Here is a 24,748-nt window from a genome sequence, read left to right as displayed (position 1 = left end):
AGTTCCCACAGGATACTGTGCATTATGAAGGGATAACTTTGTACTAAACCGCTAAGTTGGACCTCAGCTTTCTCCAAACTAAATTGGAATATGGACATTCCCCATTTGCTCTATAGGTTCTGCCATAAAGTCTCAAGGATCAAGGATTAGTTTATTCTTCCATACAATCATGAAATCCACAGTGATCCAATCCTGAAGAACCACTGCAGATTGTGTAATGTGATTTATGGTTTTGCATGACAAACATATCAATAAAACATAACATTTTATTTTACAAGAAATACCTGGCTAATCATTTCACTCAATTATATGTCTTAAAGGGGACATATTATGAAAAATCCACTTTTGTAGTGCTTCTACACGTTAATTTAGGTATCTGGCATGTCTACCGTCCCAAAAACTCTGGAAAAAAACAACTCCCGCGATTTTTTGTGGTTCCTCTATGTAAGAAACTATACGATATGGTGCGTCGAATTAGCCTGGATGCCAGACGAACTTAGCCCCGCCCACAACATTTTTGGTCGGGCAGTTCGGTCTGGAGTCGCTCCGTTGGGAAAAAATTATGCCCGACCGGGCCAATCAGATTGTCAGGGCGGGCTTTTTACGATGATTGACAGATGATCAACGGTAACGTAATCAACCACGTCATCAAAGTGCCCTTGGGTTGAATTCGTTTTCAACAAACATGCCTTCCGCTGGCGAGCTGAGATGTGTAGATGCTGCCATTGAGTCTGTTTTAGAAGACATCGACAGCGCATTCATTTTGAAAGAGGAACACAGAACGTGGAGGCGACGCCAAAGCACCGCGCTAATCCCTATCGCCCCGGCGCTTGGCTGTTCACAACGGACGCTGAAGCGACGCTGAACCGCCGGGCAGCGCTAATAATATCACCCGTTGATCCAGTAGATCGCTGCACGGCTTTGTGCCGGTCACACCGGAGGCTGAAGCACCGCGCTGCGCCAAGGCTGCCTCGCGGTGCTTCAGCCTCCGGTGTGACCGGCACAAAGTTTTAACATGGGAGTGGATGGGAGCCAGCTGTTATTTAAGGCTTGGCGCTGCGCTGAAGCATCTGGTGTGAACCCGGCGTTAGTAAATAACTCACAATGCGTTGCTTAGCATACGTCACATACTACGTTGCTCTGATTGGTTTTAGGACTATCCAATTGAGCGAAGAAGAATTTTACTTCCTGGTCAGTTGAAACACGCCCCATAATCACAGCCCAATGGAGCGGTCTCAGACTCACATTCTGACTAGAATTGTGAGTCACATTCTGACTAGAATTTTGAGTCTGACAACGTCAGGCTAGCGTCGAATGGGAATACGACCAGAATTGACGTCAGTCGGTCTACATGGCATAGCCCCCCCCAGGAGGCGGAGATCTGTTGGAGGAGGAGACCGGGTTACGTTACGAGCCACAGCTCGAGGCGGCGGGTGTTAGCTGGGAAGCTAGCCGAGGGGGGACGCTAACCAGCCGGTGAGCGGGGTGAGAGGCGGAGATCTGGCCGAGCTAAGGGGAGATTTAAGACGTGTGTGTGTCTGTGTGTCTGTGTCTGTGTATGTGTGTGTGTGTGTGTGTCGGGGGTGGGGCGGTGAGACGGGGGGGTGGGTTGTTGGTTAGAGGGGGGGGCGGGGCGGTGAGAGGGGGGGGGGGGTGGGGCACTCAAAACAGGTCAATCTGAGGAGGGCTGTTTAAGACAGGGTAAAAAGGGTGCTGTTTTAAATGATCCTTGTGGTATTTTGACCAAAAAATGTTACAGACATTTCATTTAGACCCCAAGGAACCATATCAACTGTGGTGAAATTGGCATAATATGTCCCCTTTAATATAAAATTGAACACATTTCGGAGAATATTTTTAGAAGACTGAAACCTGGAAACCTGTCTGCACTTTGTCATATCCAGCAGTGATGTCACAGAGTGCTTAGTTCACCTGTCCATCAATACACTGAGGTGACAAGTCAAGCCTGCGACGATAGCTGAGGCTGAAGTTGAACTGCTGTTATAGTTAATGAAGTTAATTTGAAAAATCACTGCTGCTAAATTATTGCTGCCGTTGCTTCAGCATCACGGCAGACGCGCATTATGAATCCAGTATCCTTGTACCGTGCTGTATCACCATGCTGCATGTCCTCCCTCCTCACTCCCCCGCTGACCTGCGCTCACATTAACGCTCAGGTTAACAATAAACACAATCACCCATCAGAAGTTATTAGTATCTGAACAGGGCGGAAGTTTACTTTGTTTGTTTGATTCGCTGGGGAGTTATTTTTTGCCCATGCAGTTCAACTGCTACAAGAAGTGACGCACTCAGTCAGGAGAGAAGTTCTTCCCGCAGATTATGACGCAGCACAGGGTTTTCACTTCATAGTTGCAGAAGAAGGGACGCCCCGTTTATCCAGGAACATAAAAAGGAACCCAGCAGCTTATAAATATCACTTCTAAGTGTGAGTGATTAGAAAAGAGCAGAGGAGCCAAGTCTCTTGTTGACCAGCGATGAGTAATGCGCTTGGATACTGAGGCACAGTCAAGAGCGGCACTGCAAAAACAATCCTAGGGGAAACACTGTTTCAGAGAGCTAGGGAGTGAATTATCTGACAGATGGGGGAGAGCAAAGAGATGAGGAGATTTTAAAGATCTAAAGAACAAAGACTAAGCCTTATGAAAGCAAGTGGTCAGTATGGCTTTTTTAAAACAACAATAAAGGGACAAAATAAAATGAACACAGATGAGAGGGATGTGGAAAAAATGAGTACGCTATAAGTTTGATGGAATACAAGGCAGCAGGGAATAAGTGGATACCTTGACACCTTGCTGTCTTCGCTCGGAACCTGGGGCCTGGGGCAGAATATCGACCCCGACGTGCTGATAGGAAAAGACCTGTATGCCCAACAAGACACCAGGAAGCCATCTCTATCCATTTCACAATGAAATTATAATGAGGGTGAGTTGGACTTGGCTCAGTCGGGGGGTCAGAATTCCCAAGCTTGCATTCATCTTACAGTCAGCAGGGGGAGAGAAAGTATCGGGCAGAGAGGATAAGCCCAAATCCTTGCTGCTTTTTATTTTTCCTCGGGTTAAAGACGAGCCAAATCGGAGCCAAATGTCCCAGCCGGCTGCCAAATGAGCATTATGCAATCGCTCCCTGATTGTCTGGGGTTTTGGGGGTGTTTTGTTTCCCTGAAAGGCCTCTTGTTTGGAGATGGAATCCAAATGATACGGGGGCGGCAATGATGCGCTTCAGATCACCTCAGCCATGCAGATGAGTGGTTCCAACGAAAATCTTATGTGCCTTCAAAGTCAAAATCTCCATGACAGATGACAATCGGCTCATTCATGCACTCCACAGTCACTGTGTGGATGCATGCGGTAAAGAAGCCTAGCTTTGGCCTCTTTCAGCAACAATCCCCATCAGTTCCCATCCACTTAGAAGTGAACAAGCTGTCCTCCCTCTTTACTCTGCCTCCCCTCCTCTCTGAAGCATTACAGATGCTCGGGGGGGAAGACGCATTAACCTTGATGTCTGAGTGTCTGTGCTCCATCTAGGCAGAGCAATAGGCCATCGGAGAGAGCGATAGAAGTGCTCCACAGCGGAAGGACAAAGCAGGGACTGCAGATGAAAATTTGCTTATAGCGAACTCCGGTACTGCTAAGGAGTGGTACATTGTCCCTGTCAAATAAACAAACAAACAAAAATAAATAAAATAAAAATGATGGATCAGGAAAAACTTGGTGTAATGCTGTATGCTCAAGTGATTTGTGAAATAACATGAAGTCGTGTAAATTAATGATGATCTCTGTTGCATATGTTTTGTCAAAATGACAACTGGAATGATAATACTGCAAAGAAAATGATAAATTGTAGGTGACTCATCTAACATGACACGACCTAGAAATTAACACACTAATTAGTAAAAAATTAACACAAATAATACATTGCTTGTGATATTGCTTGTATTATACTGTTTAGTCAGGACTGTAGGTGCTCATAAATCCGAGTGAGGGGCTACGGACAATCTTCAGAGTTTTTCAACTCTGGCCGGTATTCACTAAGCAAGGTCTACATTCAACTTTACATCACTGGGACTGCAAAAAATGAAAGCTATCAAGTCCACCATGGAGGCTGCAGAGAGGGCCTGCACACTACTGAGATTCCTGTGTTGTTGTAAAGTCCAAAGCTTTTTATAAGTACATTTTCACATGCTTTTACACCATTTAAAACCTCCCAGTGTCCAGGAGCCGGAGAGCGATCATAAGGTCATCAATTTGATCCCCGGACCAGCAGGACACATGCATGGTGAGGAAAGCCAAAGAGCGGTGGTGGTAATGCGGTGTGCTCATTAGATGGAAGAGCCCTTATCTCCCAAATGCTCCAGTGGACCTGCTTCAGTGGCCAGTGACCGGACACTGGACAGCTTCTTGGTTCGAATGTGTCCTCTTTAACAAACCTGAGACAAAACCAACCACTCAAAATGGCTTCAGCCCACTGACCGCATACAGTGGCAGTCCCAGTCTCACAGTGAGCTCTGAACACAACCTTTGTGGTTGCCGGTAGCTTACAACTAAAACATTGCTTCTTAAAAACAAGATAGGATGTAACAACGTCACCTGATTTCAATGCAAGTGAACATGTTTCCTGTCTGAGTACACACAGTACAAAGCTGCGACCTCCTTTACCTCAGGGCACTGGATACTGGGAAGACTTAGACAGAAAAAAGCCTTAATGAGGAGAAGATATTTTACAGTTCTCCATGCAGACTGAAAGAAAAAGTCAGCGCGAATTTACATATACTACTTGACCCTGGTGTGGGAGGTTCATTAGATATAAACTTCTCCGAATGGCTCTCAATCAGCACAAGTATCTCTGATGTGCAGTTTAGCCTCTCTCGTATCAATTTAGTCAGTGGACATGAATGGTTTATAGAGGGAGGGAGACGTTTTATCCACAGCTGCTGCTGCGGGAAGAGAAAAGGCTGGAGTCATATTGAGTGAGAGAGGCTGAGAGCTGCCGTGGAACACAGAGGTAAGAGAAATGATGATAATGTCCCTCTTGCAATAATTATTACTCATATTAGATGTATATTGAAGCTGGGAGACACTGTGTCACACGCCAATGCATCTTTTATCCGGGAAGTGAATCATGGGAAAGGGATAAAACCACAAGCTCACCATTGACTGAAGCCATGAGTCAGACGGAATTAGGTTATATAGAGGTTATTAATGTGGCCCAGGGTTGATGACATCCTCCCCAGGCGCGCCCACCACTAGTGCTGCGTTCCAGACGACTCGGGTGTTGGAATTTTCTGACCTCGTACTTGAGAAAGTGCAATGGATCGCAACTCAATGTCAGAGTTCCATCTACACCGACTTCACAGTGAAGTTGTCTGACGTCACGCAACAATGGCGGCGCTAGTGGAGACGTAGATTCTGTGAGACTGAGGCCCGTCTACCTTCTGTTGGACTCTTGTTTCCTTCTTTGTGATATTGAGAGACAGTGGGTGTTTTCTCTCCCTCTTATGTATTGGAATGTGTCTCAAAGTGTAAAAGTGCCAAAAAATAAAATGTACAATGGTGTCTGTTGCCTCATGCATCGTTTTGTCAGCGTACATCATAAACAAAGGCTGAACAGGTCACAGTAAAAGTGTCTCATCGTCCATCGCAGCTTGAGAGAAAAACGTCTGTCCTAAAGATAGTCTATGTACAGTATCATTCTCAACTATTTCAGTAAAACACACTTGAAGGCCACAATCAACACTGACTCAGTTTATTATGCAATTCTTTAACTTCACCACTAGAATTTCTCTAAATCAGGGGCCATAAAGGGGCCACAAATTACAGAGAAGGGAAAAATTTGAAATTCCTGATAAAGTAAGGTGCACATTTAAGTCATTACTTATTTACTGTTCGACTACTGACAGGACCGTGGCACTTCAGGGGCCAATCAGGTTTCAGCTGGGGCCAGTGCCCCCCTGGCCCAGACCCTGGATCCGCCCCTAGCTGAACATATTCTTGATTCAACAAAACAAAAACTCAGCTGAATTACTTCCTAATACTTCTGCTCACTCTATTGATTAATACACACAGTGTTTGATAATCAGGAGTATTTCCAAAAGCAGGATTGATATCTGGGACTGAGTCAACTAAATGAAACTAAATGAACTCAACCCACCATCACACTGCGGCTCACTGATGTGTTTTCAACAGTATTAAGACAACACTTGTGGCCAAGAGGTATAAAATAAGCTTAGACCATGCTTTCGAGTTGGACCATTCTATTGATGGCTTGATCCTGTAAGATAAATGTATAGTACTGGACTTAGCCTTTATTGATTGCAACATAATGTATGGATGTAATATGTCCCATTGTTCCAGGGAAGATGAATGTAGATTGATTGATTGCCAGGGAACACAGGGATACACTGTCCCACAGGAAAATTCTGGAGTGAATCACTGAGTAGAGGCCTTTACCTCATTCAGACTTTGACACACACACACACGTACGAATAAGAGTTGAAGTGAGTGACAGCCGGTGATTTTTACACCAATCACAATTCACACTGGTTGTGGGGATGGAAACACACAAGGTCCTGAACTTTACTGACCTCCATCTTTGGCGTAAAATGCCTAAATTTTTTTTAGAACATGATTGGTCAAACCAGGGCCAAGTACAAAAAGGTAATTCTGCCCAAAACAGCCTCCATCTGCTTTTCGGAGACATAAACATGAGTTGTTGAGGTGGGTGTTTTCCGGGGCTTGAGGAGCCAGTAGAGAAAACAGGCAGGGAAGTCACAAAGGGGGGATGAGGAGAACGTCTCACGCTGTAGGCAGAGCCAAATGCAGCTTTAATTAAAAAAACATTAAACTCCCCCCTATGAGAAAAGCTGCTAAGAAGCCCCAGCTAGATTAAGGCAGACCTAAGCTCCCTCCCTTCAGCCCAGAATCTTGTTAAGTCATCTCAGTCATTTTGTTTAGGGTACAGGGCTTTTTTCCTCCTCCCTGGTGGACTTCCACGTTCACTAGTTGTGGGTTGAAGTAGTCTTGTAGTTTAATTTGGCCGAGGAAACCGCGGGTGAAATGAATGAGCATAAGCAGCAATCATAAAATGCTTACACTTGCTGAAGGGGCGGAAGGAAGAAGAAAAAAAAAGACGACGGCCCAGATGCCAGACATAATTAAATGTCCTGTCAGATGCAATTTTGATTTCCCGCTCTGTATTTACTCAGCTGATGGCATTTAAATGAATGTATTACACGCAGGACGCCTGGCTTGAGCAGCGCTGCTGCTGCTGCTTTTTGCATTTGGTAGTCATGGTGACAGCGGCAGTCAGGCACCATCTCGAATGCAGAGTTGATGGTGTTTGGTAAAAAGGTGGTGAGGGGGGGTTGATACAGGATGGCCTCTTGGGAAAGAGGGACTCAGTGAGATAGGAAGAGTCTGACTTCATCTCAGCCTCAACAACTACTACAACAACCTGTAGTGCATTGGCATGTGTGAGGTGGAGGTGCTGGAGATTTGTAAGGTGTGAGCGGCCATATTGAATAGAGATCATATACTGGTACTGTATGTATTTCAATGTTTTATTGAGATAGCCAGTGGTGACTCGGCCTGGCTTTGTTCCTTTCACCCTCTCGCCTCGGGCAACAGTCAAATCCAACTATATGGTAGCGCGTGATGTGTGTGTCTGTGCATGGGTGTGTGTGTCAAGGAGAGTGACAAGTGTCGCCCTGAGGGGTCGACAGGGGGAGGAGGAGAGTGTCTCTGACCGTGCTGCCCTTCTCCTGCCACTATCAAAGCCCCCATACACCAGGCCAGTCTCCACTGCACACCAACACCTCTCAGCTTTCTTTTTATCCCCCCACTTTCTCACTCAATAATTATTTCTCCCTCTCTATGCCAAGTCCTTGGATTTGCAGCTTCTCACTCTATTATTCAACCCCCCATCCATCCCTAGTCCTGCAGAATCCAAAGTTTCACAAGGTGTTACAAGACGCACATGCTCTGATATGGTAGTTTGCTGAATATGTATTCACCCAATATGTATCATAAAGTCAGATTCAGTCAGTGCAACCACCTATGAATACATAGATGTGATTCTGTTTTATTACAAATACTATTCATGTATAACTGACCCTCATTTTGTCAGGTATAAATATGCTCAGCATAGACCCCCGTAATGAATGCAAATGATTTTGGTCCAAAATGCAGCATATACATATTTTAAAAAATCACACTGCAAACCTCACATATTATTTCTGACTATCGATGATGATACTAGTCTGTTTTGTTCACAAGGAATGTAACTAAAGCCCAATTCAGGCCTGAGCTGTTATTCCCTCCAGTCAACCATCCATCCAGAGTAACCTGTATCCGATATTTGTCCATTTTGGACCAGTGGTCAGCAAAATGTGTAGTTACAGAAAAATAACTAAAATATTTTTTTTATTTAGTCAATTCGGGTTGAATCAACTTTTCCTTTCTTTTTGGAAATACTATAAATAGAACTTTGACTTCCTTTTACTGTAACTGTATTGATTCATGGCCATAATTTTTGTTTAGTATGCTCATACAATTTGTCCAGAATTAATATTTTGACATAGAAACATCAGAATCATTCAAATATTAAAAACAGATATTTAACAAAGCATAGTGGGATTTAAGACACAACCAGCTCCACAACAGCCTCCTAAAGGTGCTACAACAATACTTAAATGTATTTCCATTGATTGAGCACCTTCAATTTCTCCTTGGCCGACATGTTAAACTGGCCCCCTATCAATAAATTCTGTGGCCAGGTGGGGAGATCACTCTGAGAAGGCCCTAACCTCTAAGGGAGCATGGGTTAGTGTCTGTCCTCCACCCCTGCCCCGCATTCATCAGCCATCAGCTGCTGGCACTCCTCCTGTGACGGACATGTCAATGTTCTCCTCTGGCCAAATTAGTTCATGGATCAATTCTCTCTCCTTGGACACACTGCCCTCCCTGCTCTCTTCCCCACTCTCCTGTTCTGACGCTCTCTGGATCAGAGACATCAGCTGAATTTGGGTTTGTGTCAGTGGGGGGGGAGGGGTCTGTCTTTTGTTGCCAGTGTCTCAGTAAATGCCATCTCTCTGGCACCAACAAGTGTTGGCTGGCATTTCATAATGATGCCTTTCCCCTTAAAGCACTTTCTCAATGGGATGCCTAGCACACTGGAACAGACACTGCTCCCTGACTCAAGATAACTTGATGCCCCGGAGTCCTCGTCCAAATCGGGACGCACAAACCAAACTAAGTATTTTGTAACAAACAAAAACATAAGCATCAGGAGTAGTTCAACATTGTGGGAATATGCTGATTTGCTTTCTCTGAAATAAGACATATTTTCTTTTTCACTTTCCCAGTCACCTCACTTCACCCCATCAATGTAGCCCCCCCCCCCCCCCCCCCCCCCCGCGCCACCCTCCTCCCTGCCAATAAAAGGTCATAAACCATAGCCAAACAGAAAACTCTTCAAAGACTTGAACAGGCCCACAACTTAACCAAATCAGCTCATCCGATGGTCCCAGCGTGCATATCTTTACAACATCATTAACGCAATAATGGCCATTGTTTTATGGTAATTATCCGTGCAGTGTTTTTGAAAGGCTCATTGTTCTGATGGCGCTGAGCTCATAAATAAATCAGCAATAAGACTTTATGAAGAGCTCTCTGTGACCACTAAAGTGTTACTGATGATGGAGCGATGAAGATGCCAAGTCTGTTCAGAAAACAGAGCTGGCACAGCGTGGCGTGATTGTGTGAGTGAATGTCTGCGTGTGTGATTGTGTGAATGTGTGTGTGCATGTGAGTGTGTGTGTGTGCGTGTGTCATAGGCTACTTTCAAGACTAAATTTAGACCAGAAAATTGGGGACGGCTTGTTTAACTGGGGCAAAAACCATGTCCCAAATTTGGAAAAGTCGTTTTTGTGTGATTTTGGGATTATCAGCACTTCTAGCTTGTGTAAAAGTTAAGGTTAGGCAAGTAGTAGTTATTATTAGGGTTAGTTTCTAGGAAAATAATTCAAGTCTATGCAATGTCCACAAAAGTGTCATAGCAAAATTTTTGTGTGTTGCTGGCAAAGAGCGACCGTGCTCACGACATGAGAAATGAGGATACAGACACAATCTTCATTGAGCTGTGTGTCGGGCGGGGTCCTTCAAGCGTCCACGGTCACAAAATGAAGGTCTTGTTCATTTTTTGTTCATACAAAGGTTGGGTGATTCATCGGTCTAAAACATGTGGTCAATCTTTAGTGAAAACATTGTCAATGCTACAAAATGTGCAGTGTATTGAAGCTTCATCTATAAAAAGCTGAGGATTTTATGTTAACGCTGGGTCAGGCGATTTTGTTGGATGTGAAAGGATTTCCCTCATTCAGGTCATTGATTTGGTTTAACTTTACTCTAAGGTACTTGTAAACCATATATTTTTGTTAAGCTGGACTTTCACTATCTGGAACAACATGCTCTTAAAAAGTATGGTGTGGGATTATCTTATCTATAACTGTGTTATTTCAGTGTGTCAGATACAATGGATATTTAATCAGCATTTATGTAAAATAAATGTTGCTATCTTAGCACTGGCAGATACCAGATCTTAAAGATAATAAAGAATATGGGTAGATATCAGGGTAAAAACTAATTTGATTGTTTGCCAACACATGCAATCTGCTTTAAAGGGGGATTGCATGCCAGAGTAAGACAGAAAAATCAACCAATGAAGGTTTGAGGTGGGAAGTCAAGTTCAATTGGAGCTTTCACAGTGAGAAACCTGATAAACATTCAGCAGCATACTTTCAATATATTTTAAGTCTTTTCTTCCGGATTTCCATTATTCATAATATGTTGTTCTCATCTGCATGTCGGGCAGCTTTCTTCTCTGGTGGAAATAACTCAAATGGTTGGCCACATCCTCCTGCACAGCTCTGCTGGCTGTTCATAGGTCCCGGGTCAGGGATAAAGGTCACATCTCCCAACATTCGTCACCTTCTTTTATCTCTACCAACAGATTTTGCATGTGAATCTTTAGAATCGGTAGGTGAGGGACAAGACTTTAAGGCATGAAGCCTTCTGGTTTCCACATATAGTTTGACAAATCACAGTTGAGCAGGCTTTAGTTGCCGCAGGTAAACAGTCCATGGAGAGAGCAGAGAAACGCATTGACCGAAATGTACCGGCTATCAGCTTTTTGATACTGGATTCATGTAGAGATACACGTTAATAAAGATTGGCTAAAATGTCGTCTGAGCCTAAATCACCTGCAGAAAGTGTCACTGTTCATCTTCATTGTATGGAGAAACATTTGATTTAGACTGCTAACAGTGTAGCGAGAACTAAAGCTGCAGTCTGGCCTGGATATCTTCTGTCTACACCTGATCGAAGCCCCGAAATATTGGCCACTGAGACTAATTCATCATCAGAAAATAGCCAATGAGCTTCGAAATTACGTCTTTACTGAACTGTTGGTGTTTTATCAGGTTACAATGACAAAACCTGGAGGAGTCTGTGGAAGCCGTGCTATGTTTGAGCTGCTTGGTCATGATGTTGAGCCGGCCAGCTATGGCAGCACAGCTTTAGGTACACGATCAAAGCCTGTCCAAACACATCAGCTGCTTTTATTAGACTAAAACAAACAGCCGGTCACTATCTAAGGTAGGTACACACGCAAGCACCCACACACACATCACAATTTTTTTTATTATATACTGCCAAAATGGTGTGTGTGTGGGTGGGTGTGTGCGAGCTGAGAGTGTATAAAACAAACGTGATGCAGGTACAAACAAGAGGATTAGTCCCAGCCTCCTGTTGTTCCCTCTGTACATGCAAACACAACAGGGACAGCTTGGGCATCGTGTCTGTGTCTGTTTAAACATGTGCATACCTCCAGCTAACTTCCCCGCATGCGGCCATTGATCCTGCGAAACAAGGTTTTTCGCTGATGGAGCCAGGAAAGTCTGGCTTCACACGCACATGCTTTTCTTAACCCACAATCCCCAGATTTCCTATTTAATTGAGAACATTTTATTTCCCAGCCTTATTTAAGTGGGTGGCACTGAACAGACAGAACGGTCAGAAAGACGACAAAAAAGGTAAAAAAATTACGTGTTCTGTATCAACTAATAACTACAGGCTGTCTTAAGTGTGCAGTGTTGACAAGCCAATTTCCCTCTCTTCTCTACAGGAAGGTGACATGTTGTTATATTAAAGGGGAATTAATACTCCACATGCATGTCCAAAGCCCAATTCCCAGTTTTACATCTGTCCTCCAGCGCTGTCTTTTTCCTCCCTCTCCTCAATGAATGTATAGAATAGGAAGAAAATGGCTGACACGAGGTTAAAATATCAATGAATGCCCGCTAATGAAAGACTATTATTCTTCTCAATTTTTGTCTTTTCTTTATTTTTCACTCCATCCTTTCATTACTTGGCCGCTTTGTCCATCTATTCTTTGTCCGTCCTTTGCTCCTCTATTCCTTTTTTGTTGTTTCCCATTTCTTTATATCCTTCTGCTATAATTCCACGTCGACCTATGTGAACTAGGGATGTTTAAAGAAAGTACCAAATACTTTGCGGATTCATAAATGAGATGGGTTCTTATTCGAAAGGATTAGGGATCATCAATGTCATCACAATTTGTTCAACAAATTGTGGACGGACCAAACAACAGATTTGGAGATAAAGACAACAACATTGTCAAAAGGTGCTATTTATAGCATAGACCTTTTTTTTCACCTCTGAAAAACAAGCACATTTCTGAACCTTTTGGAAAGTAACTTCCAGTGAGGCCATGAAATTGGGATAAAGATAAAAAGGAAAGAGAGGAGGGTGAGGGGGGGCGGCAGGCTCTTAAATCTGTGCCAACTATTGTTTCCTGTGGGAATACTTTCACAGTTTAGTCCGAGGTAAATCCAGAAGGAACACATCTCTCTCTCTCTCTCATCCAGCCGTGTGCTCTTGCGGAATTGTGTTCCTCCTCACAGGAAGAAATGGGAAACTTCTTCCAGATGGCCTGCCACATGGGCCAGATCGGACTCCCACATTCATGTATGCAGACACGTGCCAAAAAGCACCTAAATGTGCTCCACATACAGTGCATTTATACTGCACACTGCATAGTATTATGTTATATACACGGCCACATGCACAGTTGTCTCATTTTCCAGGTCATTTCAGGTCCAATCAGATAGTAAGCTCAGTTTCCTGCACCTCTCCATCCTCCTCGGCAATTGTGTTATTGGACAGTAAACAAACTTTCCATGTGAAGCTTGTGATTATCCTCAAACTGTAAAATGATATTTTATAATCTTCTTTTGTGGACCGTCTCGCTGGCTAAATTACATACCAGCAGTAATGTGCCTTGTGTGTCTGTAACTATTACAGACTTTGGTTTTTGTCAGTTGGGCTGATATAATTCATGACTACTGTGTGTTAAAGGAAGCAAACCATTTTCCAAATCCAATTTTTTATCGTAAAATCTTGAAATCATTTTTTTAAACTTACATTTTAAATATTCACTCGTCTTTCAGCTCTGTTTTTGGTCTCCAAGAAATCAGGAAAAAACAGGAACATCTGTCCTTTAGCCGCTAAATGCTTCCATGTGCTTTCTCCAGCTAGTCTCACACGTTGTCCACTGTTTTAGTGCTGGGCAGGTGGTGCAGAGAGGGTTTACCAAACGTCTTTGCAAAAACACTAGCTAAAAAGGGCTAGTTTAATGAGTTGAATTATGTAGGTTTGTCTACTACGAGTTACCCCTTTCAAAATACATACTCATTTGACCTGTTTACATATAAATGCCGATATGACAGTGTGTTTCAAACTGCATCTGAGGCATTGTATCATAATAAGAGTGTCACAGGTACCAAGTCAGTAAATCCCATACATATATAATATAGTCTGTATGTTTTCTACGGTAACACAACATGTGATTATCACATTAAAGTCATTCGAATACATTGCTTAATCAATTAATTAAATTTACCAGGATTAAATGTAATAAAAAAGTTTACATTCAGCTGAAGGCAGAGAAAGTGCATCTCCTCTAATAAAGTCAGTCGAAGAAGCTGATGCATCAGTAGCCGGATGCATATCTACACTGTCTTTTCCTATTGGGAGGAGATAAGAGACATGCTCCAGCCTTTGCTCGACCCAAACACAATAAACAATCCGTCATTGGAGCAACTTATTGATTACTGCGCTGTACCCGTGTTTTTGGTTCTTTCCTTTAACGATTCACCTCGAACATGTTCTTCAAGCTATCCTGGGTTAGGGTCAAGTTTCCCATATTTACCTGTCATTTCTCCTGTAGTTCCAGTCGGCGTGGTGGGGAAGGGGTTAGCACTTTCACCTCATTGCAAGAATGTTCTTGGATAAGATCCTTTCTGTATGTAGTTTGCATGTTCTCTTGTCCAAAGACAAGCAGATGGGGGTTAGGTTTAATTGGAGGCTCTATAGTGAACGTAGGTGTGAACGTGAGTGTGAATCGTTGTCTGCCTCGGTATGTTGGCTCCCCCAATGTCAGATGGGATTGTTTCCAGCCCCCCTGTGACAATTGAAGGTTAAGCCGTATAGATAATAGATAAATGCATGGATGGAACATCCTCTCTAAAATGGTTCCACCCAGTAGTGTGTGACCCTGGAGGCCTTTTGTCTGGTTTTATATCAGACCACTTGTGTTTAGAGAGCACACTTGCCGACTGCCATCTTAGGAAGCAAGCAGAGCTCTCGTGGGTGCTCCCTCTCTCTCCCTCTCTCTCTCTATCACACTCTATCTACTGTATGTGTCTCTCTCCAGGCTGTGAAATATGCATGGACGAGGGAAGCGATGTGGTGGTGGGGTTGGGCTGTGTAGGCTTGGAGGGAGGATGATGCGCTCGCCTCGATTAAGTATTTAAAGCACCCCAGACCATCTGGACTGAGGGAGAAACACTATGAGAACAGAGAGAGAGAAAGAAGGAAAATGGACAGAATCGACTTCGGAGAGGGAAATAAATGAGTGGAAGTGAGGAGAAGATGAGGGTAAGAGCAAAATCAGCAGGGGAAACAAAACACGCTGTCTTGATTAAGCCCCAAAGCGGCTGTTTCGACTTTGTGGCTCTCTCTCCTGGTTTAGTTTGGGGAAATGGGATCTGGACTCCGGGGAGGACTAATCATCAACACATTTGTAATGGTGAAATAATAAGTGGAGGCACACCCACGTCTGAAATAAACTGATTAAGGAGGCATCAAAGTTGGAAGTGAGCTGTAGCTGTGATGCTTCCCTGCAGCCAATGAGCCTCAAAACCACAGTTTCAAAACACTGAAACAAAGATACAGTACATCATTGGCTTTAGCATGAACTTTTTTCCTTTTCCTCTCCTGAAATTAATTAAATCTCCAAAAACTCATCTCTGTACCTTAAAATTTTAAATGTTTTTTTTCCTCAAAAAATTGGAATATAAAAATTAGCCCCACCTTCATCTCCAGCCAGACTGCAACCCCTCCCCTGCAGTACTGACCCAGCTCATCGAACACAGAAAACGGTGAATTGTACAGGGTCATCAATATACATTAATATTTTCTAGACCATGTGGGCACAAACCTGCCCCTCCCCAGTGTTTTATTCTTACCAACCTCTATCTAATCATCACTTTTCACTTTTCAGGGCTAAACCTAAATAGTCAAGGCTAGGTGAGGGCAGGCAGAAAAAAATTAAGATTTGCCAAAAATTCTAGATCCTTTTTCAGACATGGCCTCTGAGGAAGTCCGAATAATTGGGTGTGGACTTTTTCTCCGGAGGTTGCCTTTCCCACATGCACAACGTCGCAGGAGATCCTCTGGTCAGAAGCATTCACAAGAACACAGTGTTCAGGTTCAGGGTGGTGCAGCAGGCAGAGGCAGGATGTAACCTATTTATTCTACTGTGGTGATCATCCACAATGACACAGGCAATGGCTCTTCTCACCAGAAGCTGTGTATGTGTGCTGACTCCAAATGTTGCGTGAGCAAGGATGGCCTGTCTGCCATTTACAATACTTCAAAAGATGAGAAATAGTTTTTATAGCTTTGAAAACTGTACAATTTCCTTCTTCTCTTTTGTATCATGTAACTGTTTTGCTGCTATTATGTCCCACTTTTCCCAAAAGAATCATCAAAGGTTCGACTGCGTCTATCATCGCTTATCTTCTCCCTGATGGTTCTGCCTCTTGAACGAGGTTTTAAAGAGCGGCTTTGTTAAAAACAGAGAAACTGCTCGCTTTGAGTCGGAGAGAGAGAGAGAGAGAGAGAGAGCGAGAGAGAGAGAGAGAGAGAGAGAGAGAGAGAACTTTTTGTCTGAAGTGTGATGCCCCCTACTGTTCTGTCTAAAGAAGCCCCGGAGGCTCTTTTTGATCCACTCCCTTCCCTGTCGATGTCTGTCTCTCTGTTCTTTCTTTTACTCAGCTGATGTTTTGCTGATACAAAAATTCACACAGAGACTCAAATAATCACTAATAAATGCATAAACACACACACACACACTCAAACACACACTTAATAAGTATTATTTTTATTATACAAACCCACATATTAAAAAATGTAAATTTTCCCACATGAATATAAACACATGCCCACCGTTTCACACAGCCCTGTGCCCGTTGGATCGTATGTTTGGCATTTGGAATGAAGCATTGACATTTTGAATCAGATTGGGTGTGTGGTTCTGGTTGATGAGGCAGTTTAGCATATCTGACAATTCAGCATATGTGACGGGCAGAGCAGCTCGGTGAGCACAAGTGTGGTGTGGTTGATCTACTGTACGTTGAAGTGCTGGCCTGTCAGACGATCTCCTCGTCCATAAGGGAGCGGTGAAGCCCTCTGGTGTGATGGTTACCAGCCCCCATTGCCTCTTCAAACAAAGTGCGAAGATGGTATAAATTATAGATGCCCCCCCCTGACTCTCACACCAGCACCCTGTTTATTTGAGTGTGTGATTACTGCCGGAGTGAACGGACCGCATTGATGTGAGCTGTTGGGGTTAAACAACTATTAAAATACAGAAAGAAGGACTTTGATTTGATCAGTATGGCTTTCTGGAAACATCCAGGCCAATGTTAGAACCAATATTCAATAAACCTGGATTTGTGCCCAGACAATTGAAATTCATGTCACCATCTTATCTGAAGGAAAAAAAGGATGATCCTGTATATACAGTATGACAAATTGCTTTTGGCAAATGAATTAAAGCAATGCATTTTCGGGATTCACAAGCCTCTAAGACAGGATTTAGCTCTTTCTCAGACGTTAAAACGCATCAGGATAATATGATCCATCAAATCACAAACATAGGCCACAGACTGTCTAATGAAGCCCAATGCATCAGCTCAAAATGAGAAACACATGCACTGAGGACTCAATGCCTAAAGAAGAGGTACACAGCTGCCTCGTTCAGTGGAGGATCAAAAAGGTTTACTGTGTGTATGTCAAGGCCCGACATGGAAAAACAGTCTTAGGATGAGTTCTGTCAGCGTTCAGTCATCACAGTGTTTGGTAACGCACGGGCAAATCCTCACATCTTTGCCTAATCTACCAACGTCTTCCTCTCTGTTTACTCTGCTGCGGTGTCCAAATTTGATCTGTATTCAAGCTGTAAATCGGCACAAGTCGACTAAGAGACAATATCAGGTTGGACAAATATCTTGTTCAAACATCCTCAAGCGAAGCAGATTAGGAACTCACTGTGGGTTTCATATTCACCCAAACACTCTTCACCATCTGCTGTTTCCAGAAACTGTTCAAGGTTTATTATTCAGAGGTAAAAAGATTTCTTAGAAGACTATCGAAAAGCCAAGAAAAAACCTCTCCTGAGTTACAGCGAAAAACGTTTGACTCCTTTTAGAATCTGATTACCTGACATCTGTGCCATCTTTACATGATAACTGGCCGGGATTTTATTTTATTTTTAAATAGGCAGGGATCAAAGTTATCTCTCAAGTCCTCCTTTTTCAGATCCACACACAAATAATTCCATCACTTTTTATGTGCAGAACTGAGCGTGACAAAACACTGTCTGAAAGAGTTTTTCTCTTCAATTACTGGCAAGAGATCTCATGGAGGCTATGGGACGCAGCCCGCCGGCCAAGATGCAGTATCTCTTCATTGCCATTTGAAAAGAGTGTAAATACTACTCCTTAATTTTGTTTGGACAACACTTTAAAAAGACGTTTGCTTTAAACTTCTTAAGTGCTTGATAGTATCAGGCTAAATGTGGTTGGTTTAATATTGTTAACAAAGAAAAAAGTTTAGGTAACTCTCCTAAATGTACTGAATGGGTTGTTATTTTTCTGAAACTGAGGTTGGTATTAGCAAACAAACTTTAGCAGATGTGAAGCTACAAAACACTCATGTTCACAGCAGGACAACTGAGGGCATCTCTACTTACTCCAGGGGCGCAGGCTTTTGAACGCTGTAATTTTCCAAAGCCAAAGAACACCACAATAACATCATTGCTTCAGCATAATTACCGACCAGGGTCTGAACACACTGACACTTCTATAACCAAAGAAAGAGAGAGAGAAGTATGACCTTTTGCCAACAGGCAGGTTCGCTTCGCTCACATGGATAAACCTGCGTCATCTCGCTTGAGGAAATCTGTCTCGTATTTTCACTTTTATACTTCAAAGATGAGCATAAACCACGCAGAAAGCCTCAGGTACTCCTCGAGTTGCCACTCACTTGTTCCATCCTCTCCCCTCACAAAGTAGGCTATTCTCCTGAGACAAGACAGAGGGGGAGTTGTTTGGAGCTCTTTCATTAGCTGTGTTATAGCACGGGACCTTGGGCCAGCCATAACAGACCGGAAGGACAGACATGCTGGAGTGGTAACAGGCAGCGATAACAGGCCAAAGCCTGGGGACAGACAAAACTCTCCACAGCACACTGGGAAACACAGACATGGCACGAAGTGTGGTTATGGTTACGGTTAGAAGCTACGAGCTGGAAACTACCCACTTGATAGTGCATGGAACAGCCAGTCGTCTGCTCTTAAATGAATCTTGTTTAAACTTAAAAAAACATGTGAAATCGTTTCTACTGACTAACATCCTTGAACAATGTGGGTTTTCAACAAACCGTCATATCTACAATATGTGTCCTTTGTCAGGGCTTTTCAACAGCAATGTGAGAATGGACCTGACACCTGAAGACTGATATCCACTTGTTTGGGTTGAATGCAGCTGGGCCACTAACAGTTAGAGGTGCTCAACTGGGAACACACCGATTGTGTGCTTTGCTTACTGACACATAGCGAGCCTCTGTAGACCACCCAATCTAAAAGGTTCTCTGTTCATTTACTCAGCTGCCCTGAAAAACTCTCATATCGCTGTGCTGTTAACTTTCCCCCTGTGTGAAGCCTGGCATCTCGATCTGCGCCACCTGACAGGGCAAGACGGCAGACCCATTCATCTTTCTGCTTTGATCCTACAGCCCGGAGACGTTCAGACCTATGGGCCAGTGGACTGTGGCTGTCAACACACCATGCCAAGCTGACAGCGATAAGGAACTGAGCTACAACCCCACACACTCAATACCCACCAGGTCATGGTCAGAGAGCCTAATGGGCCCTTTTGGAAACTTGCTAATTTCACGGTAATTTCTACTTTTGGACAATGATGCCAACAGACAGCCAGCCACCTTTTTCTGCCTTTGACACTTTAGAGTCAATTCCGATTAAATTCAGCGATTTGCTGTGTTTTTGCTTTCTCAAGGGGCCTGTCCATTCGTGAATCTGGAGCATTATTCATAGACTGCAACAATTAAAACATCAACAGGATAAAAATATGTACATTATTCATATCTGTCCTCCAGGGAGACAGGCAGTCAGAGCTAATGAGAGGCTGAGGCTTTGAAGTCATGCGGCCTATGTGAGGTGAATGGCATGAATTAAGTACCACCATCAGACACGTTTTGCTCAACGCAAATGTCTTCTAGAGAGATAATTTTAGCCAGTGTTATGAGTCCTGTTGTGACTATTTTCTAAGGTTTAATTTGGAAATTTGAATATAATTAAGTCTCCTTGTCTATGAGAAGGTCAGGCTCAGCTACAGAGCAGCACCCCATGTGCTGTTCGGGGAGATGTGGAAAAAAAAAGGGAAATTAACATTCCATGAGAGTGTATGTCCGAATAGAAGATACAGTTGATGTGGAGTGGAATGAATGCACTGTTTCTTTTCTGCTGCTCAAGAGCAGTGTGAAGTGTTTCTGGCAAACAGCAGCATTGCTAAATAGAGGAAGCTCTGCCAGCAAGACTTGACCCTGTTCCCTGGCACTGCCGGTGCCCACCGCCCTGCCCTGTGCCATGCTGATATACTATCTGCCCAAACAGATGCCCACTCTAGCCTCCCAGCGCCACTCTCCGGTCGCCCACTTTACTCGTAGCTGCATGCTGATGTTTTGTCCGTCCTAGCACTGTGTATCACGCCTGTCCCCTTGAAGGAGCACCGCGGCACCAGGACTGGCACCGACCTTGTCGCTGAAGGAAAAGATGCTTGCTGATGAAAGGTCGGCGTGAGTCGGAAGCCAGACATGACATTAAGATATCCAGCAAGAGCAAACATTGTGTAAACGTGGCCTACCTCCACAGCGAGCTCTCCAGGACTTTGGTGGAGTCGGCATGGTAATACTTTGTCAGGATCAGGATGACCTGCAAGAGAAGGTGAAAATACATTTAGATTAGGGCTGTAACATTACTTTTAAATCCCTGGTTCGGTTTGGACCTAGGTTTTTGAGCCACAGTTCTGTTCGTACCACAGTTTTTTTTTTTTGGAGAGGCGGGGGTATTGGGTATTATCAAATCGGAAACACTTAAACACTTGTTGGACTTGACTTCACATAAGACTGCATAAATAGAAATACCCAAACGATAGGAAAGAGGTGTGTGTGTGTGTATGTTTGTCTCAACGTCCAGAGTTCAACCCGTGCCACTTTGATTTCAGTGGAAGCTTGGGCAGTGCTTTCCTTGGTGTTCCTCACATCCTGCTCTATGCAAGTCTAATTCTGAATGTAGCTGCAACAACATTTTCATGAGGTGATTTAACTGTGAAATCATAATTTTCAATAGAGTATGGGTTTGTGTTAGGGTTAGGAGATGGGAAAATATTGTAATTTTCCACAAAAGAATAAATAAATAAAATGTACAGATGTTTTATTCATATGACAAGGACATGTTGGTCTGGGGCACAAAACCCATGCGATGTACACTGGATCAGAGACTCTTGTCTTTCATATTTCGGAGAACTCCTGTTCTTGACAGCAAGGTCTGCTGGGAATAGTGTTGCCATGGCAAGAGAGGCAGTGGGTCAGACAGCACACTAGGGCCCTTATGTGTGATTGACAGGCTGGAACGCAGTTCTAGGTAACTGAACGATTGCAAAACCAGGGCCTGCCTTCAGGCACAGGGAAGTTGATTGGCCAAGGGGTCTTGCCCAGAGGCAGATGCCAACAGCAGGTTGAGTTGAAGGTGGCTCCTACCAGGGAGTCGAGCTGCAAATTCAACATGGACATAACTGATACATCTTAATATAAAAGGTAAGCAAAGTCTGTATCACCACTCTGTAGACACAGTACAGGATTATGCCCCTTATTTTTACTTCACTTTTTCTTGAATACTAAGTGACTCGGGCAACAAGAGTGTGTAGTATTTGCAGTCTTGGCCTCCGAATGAAAAATGAAATGAAGAAAAGCAAATTGGTTCTGGAGGTTAAAATCTAGTTGATCTTCTTTGTCATACAGGATGAAGGATGTGTTGTCTTGCTCAGTTGACTTTAAAGGATACACAGCTGCAAGCGCCAAAACTTTTTCTGTGTTTTTATCCGTGACAACGTTTAGCCATTTAAAAACTCATCTCTTACAAAAAACGATGCCCAAGGCTTTTATATCTTCCTCTTGTGTCACGACAAGACCACACAGCCTGAGGCATTCAGCTGTAGTTTGTATTAAAAAAGAAACACAAAGGAATTTTTATAAGACCTTTCACTGAGGCAGGGCTGGTCTTTAACTGTGTCTTAAAAGAGGTTTTTTTCTGCACAAAACTAAGAGGTGGTCGAAGCGGAGCACCGCAACTGGGGACATACCGAATGAGCTTTGAGAGCGTTAGACCAATTTCCACAACACAGACTGCAATCAAAGCCACTCAGTGCAGTCTCAAGGCACTTGGCTAATAGTAACCACCGAACTCGGGAGTTCCAGCCCTGGTGGAATGGGGTTTCCAAAGATGTTTATGGAGTCAAGAAAACCGGAACAGAAGGCCTTTCCCTGAGCAGCAGCCCGATTGCCAGGGCCGATAAAAAACTGATTAACACTAACAGAGCTCTAACCGAAGTGGCAAATACGATCAGCCTTTTTATGCCACTAATATTTTCATAAAAGCTTTCTTTGTGGATAAGGAATTAGACAGCCCCCCTATTTAAAATTCACGACTGAGCTGTCGTGTGGGGATCCGTCTATCATGGAGTATTCAGCAAATATTCCCTGATCGTTCTTTGGCCTACAGTGACTTCACGGGTGTCTCTGGAAACAGGCTGTCCGCCTCTGCACAGCTGTCACTCTCCTAATGAGATACTGGTGTAAAGCTTGACACTCTTACCGTGCAGGCAGAAAGAGAAAGGAGCAGCACTGGTCCCTTGATATAAGGATTAGATATATCATGCTGCAAACTAAGAATTCATGCCTACTCAAGCCAATCTTCCTTTTCCTTCTTCCTTAGGCTTTAAGCATCCAGTGACAATGTAAGCGTTGGTCTTTACAGCTACTATATAATCTTGGATTTATTGTATTCTGTCCGACTCAGACAAGGTGAAGGCACAACATTTGGCAATAACATGTCATGACGTTGGTTACCAACAAAGCCGCACTGAATAAGTATTTGTGCTGGGCAGGTAGTGAATAGTGCGTGTATCAGCTCCCTACTGGGCTGGACAGACGTTTTATCACCAAAACAATTAGTTGAAAGACATACAAATAAAGGTGCTGCTGAGCTGCAAGGAACTGCCGAGTTGAGCTGTAGAAATTTGTTAATTTAATCATAAATCACAATCATTGGGATAAACACCCATAGTTACCATCTGGGAGAGTAAATACGCTTCCTGACTTCTGTTCTTGTTATGCCTCAGAACAACTTGACAACAAAACGAAGCACATCACTTGGTAGTCTGGGTCAGCCACTCTTCGGTTTCAAATTGTGTCAATACACTGAGAACACATGCACTGTGTCACATTGCTGGGTTCAAAAAGCAGTTCCACGTAAAAAATATAATACTCCACAGCTTCCAACAGCTTGCATCCTCCCTCTGACACAAAATACATTTGGCCTGCTGGTTACAAGTATGCCCTGTCGAGAATATAAATCTCTAATTATAGGTTTCTAAGTGTGGCACACATCAAATTGACTCCTCCGCCATGTACGGGAAAAGAAGCAGGGGAAAAACGACGTGCATCTCAATCAGCCCTGCACATGGACCAATAGATGGACTGCGTATCAGTCCATCAACCCCATGAGATTGAGGATAGCATCATTCAACGGAATGCCAATACCAATAAAATATTCTACCTCTACATCCACATGTTGAGTCGGTTTTCAAGGCCTAAGTTCTGCTCAATTTGAAAATGATTTTTCTTTGGGGATGAAGTGGACGGGGCAAGGATGTATTCAACCATAAATCACTACTGGCAGGAGGCAGAGAGAGTGTTTATTTGGCAGCAGTGAACCAAGCCACATTGACAAAACTGCTGAAGAGCACAGAAGCCAGATTTCTGTATTGCCAATCGTGTACAGAGCAGTGCATTAAGACAAGAACTTGGCAGCTTCAACCCGCAGCCGATTGGACTAACGGGCAAAGTTGGCACAGAAAAGGAATCCGACCGTAGTGGGGAGAAAAAGAAAACAAATCTACCCGTTTTTGGAAATTCAATTCCATGCCAGTCAGTTGTAATTCAATACAAATAAATCACAGAACCATACTGAGAGTCAACAAGCATCATAAAACACGTCAACGTAATGTGAACAAAGTCTGGGGGCTCATTTCCTTAAACAATGACAGTAAGTGTATGTATGTATCATCTATTGATTTAGATAAAAAATTGTAAGGAAGTTTGTGATGAACTTGGTGGCCTAATCAAACTGTTATAGAGGAAGTGTCTCTCTGCTGTAACCCTCTTGTACTAGCGCAACCACACAATCAGCCACTGTGGGTTTCTTGTTTGTAAGCTGGTGGGCAATGAAGCTAATGGCTTTTATTGGGGAAAAGTCAACAGGGCGGTCAGGACCCCTGCATGACTCCATACAAGGGCCACAACAGACCCCATTGAGAATCACGCTGGTAGGCCCGTAGACCATGAACTCCAGCTTGACAACTACCGTTTGTCCCAGGGACATTTCCATCCACTGCGTGTCAATGGTGCATTATCAATCAGCTATTGAGGAAAGACAGAAGGAAAAATGTTAAAGGAAGAGAGAGACTGGGGGAGAAATAAATAAAGACAGACTCTGAGGCTCTGGAGAAAGAATTCATTCATTCATCCTTAAACCAAAAAACAGTGAAATACAAGTACTCCATCGAAGTGTGCAACAACCCCTCCTCATCCCTCCAGGGCACTCCGCATTCTCCAGAAACAGACCACACACATTAACAATTCATCACAGTCTGGAACAAAAGGGAGGAACTCATTTTTGTCTATCTTCAATACAAAATGAAAAGAGTAAGCCTTCTTCATATTATTGTGGC

General features: G+C 43.5%; 1 protein-coding gene across 1 annotated transcript in view; it reads right to left on the bottom strand.

Annotated features, from left to right (window-relative positions):
- Window positions 1–24,748, bottom strand: part of sorcs2 (sortilin-related VPS10 domain containing receptor 2) — a 276,763-nt gene that overhangs the window by 173,591 nt on the left and 78,424 nt on the right. The window contains exon 2 of the mRNA XM_053416413.1: window positions 20,603–20,670. Coding sequence (XP_053272388.1) covers window positions 20,603–20,670 — 68 coding nt within the window. The remainder of the gene's footprint in view (window positions 1–20,602; window positions 20,671–24,748) is intronic.

This window comes from Pleuronectes platessa, chromosome 23 (genome assembly GCF_947347685.1).
Source record: "Pleuronectes platessa chromosome 23, fPlePla1.1, whole genome shotgun sequence".
Taxonomy (NCBI): Eukaryota; Metazoa; Chordata; class Actinopteri; order Pleuronectiformes; family Pleuronectidae; genus Pleuronectes; species Pleuronectes platessa.
The sequence above is the reverse complement of the archived record's forward strand: the minus strand, read 5'-3'. Positions and strand labels throughout refer to the sequence as shown.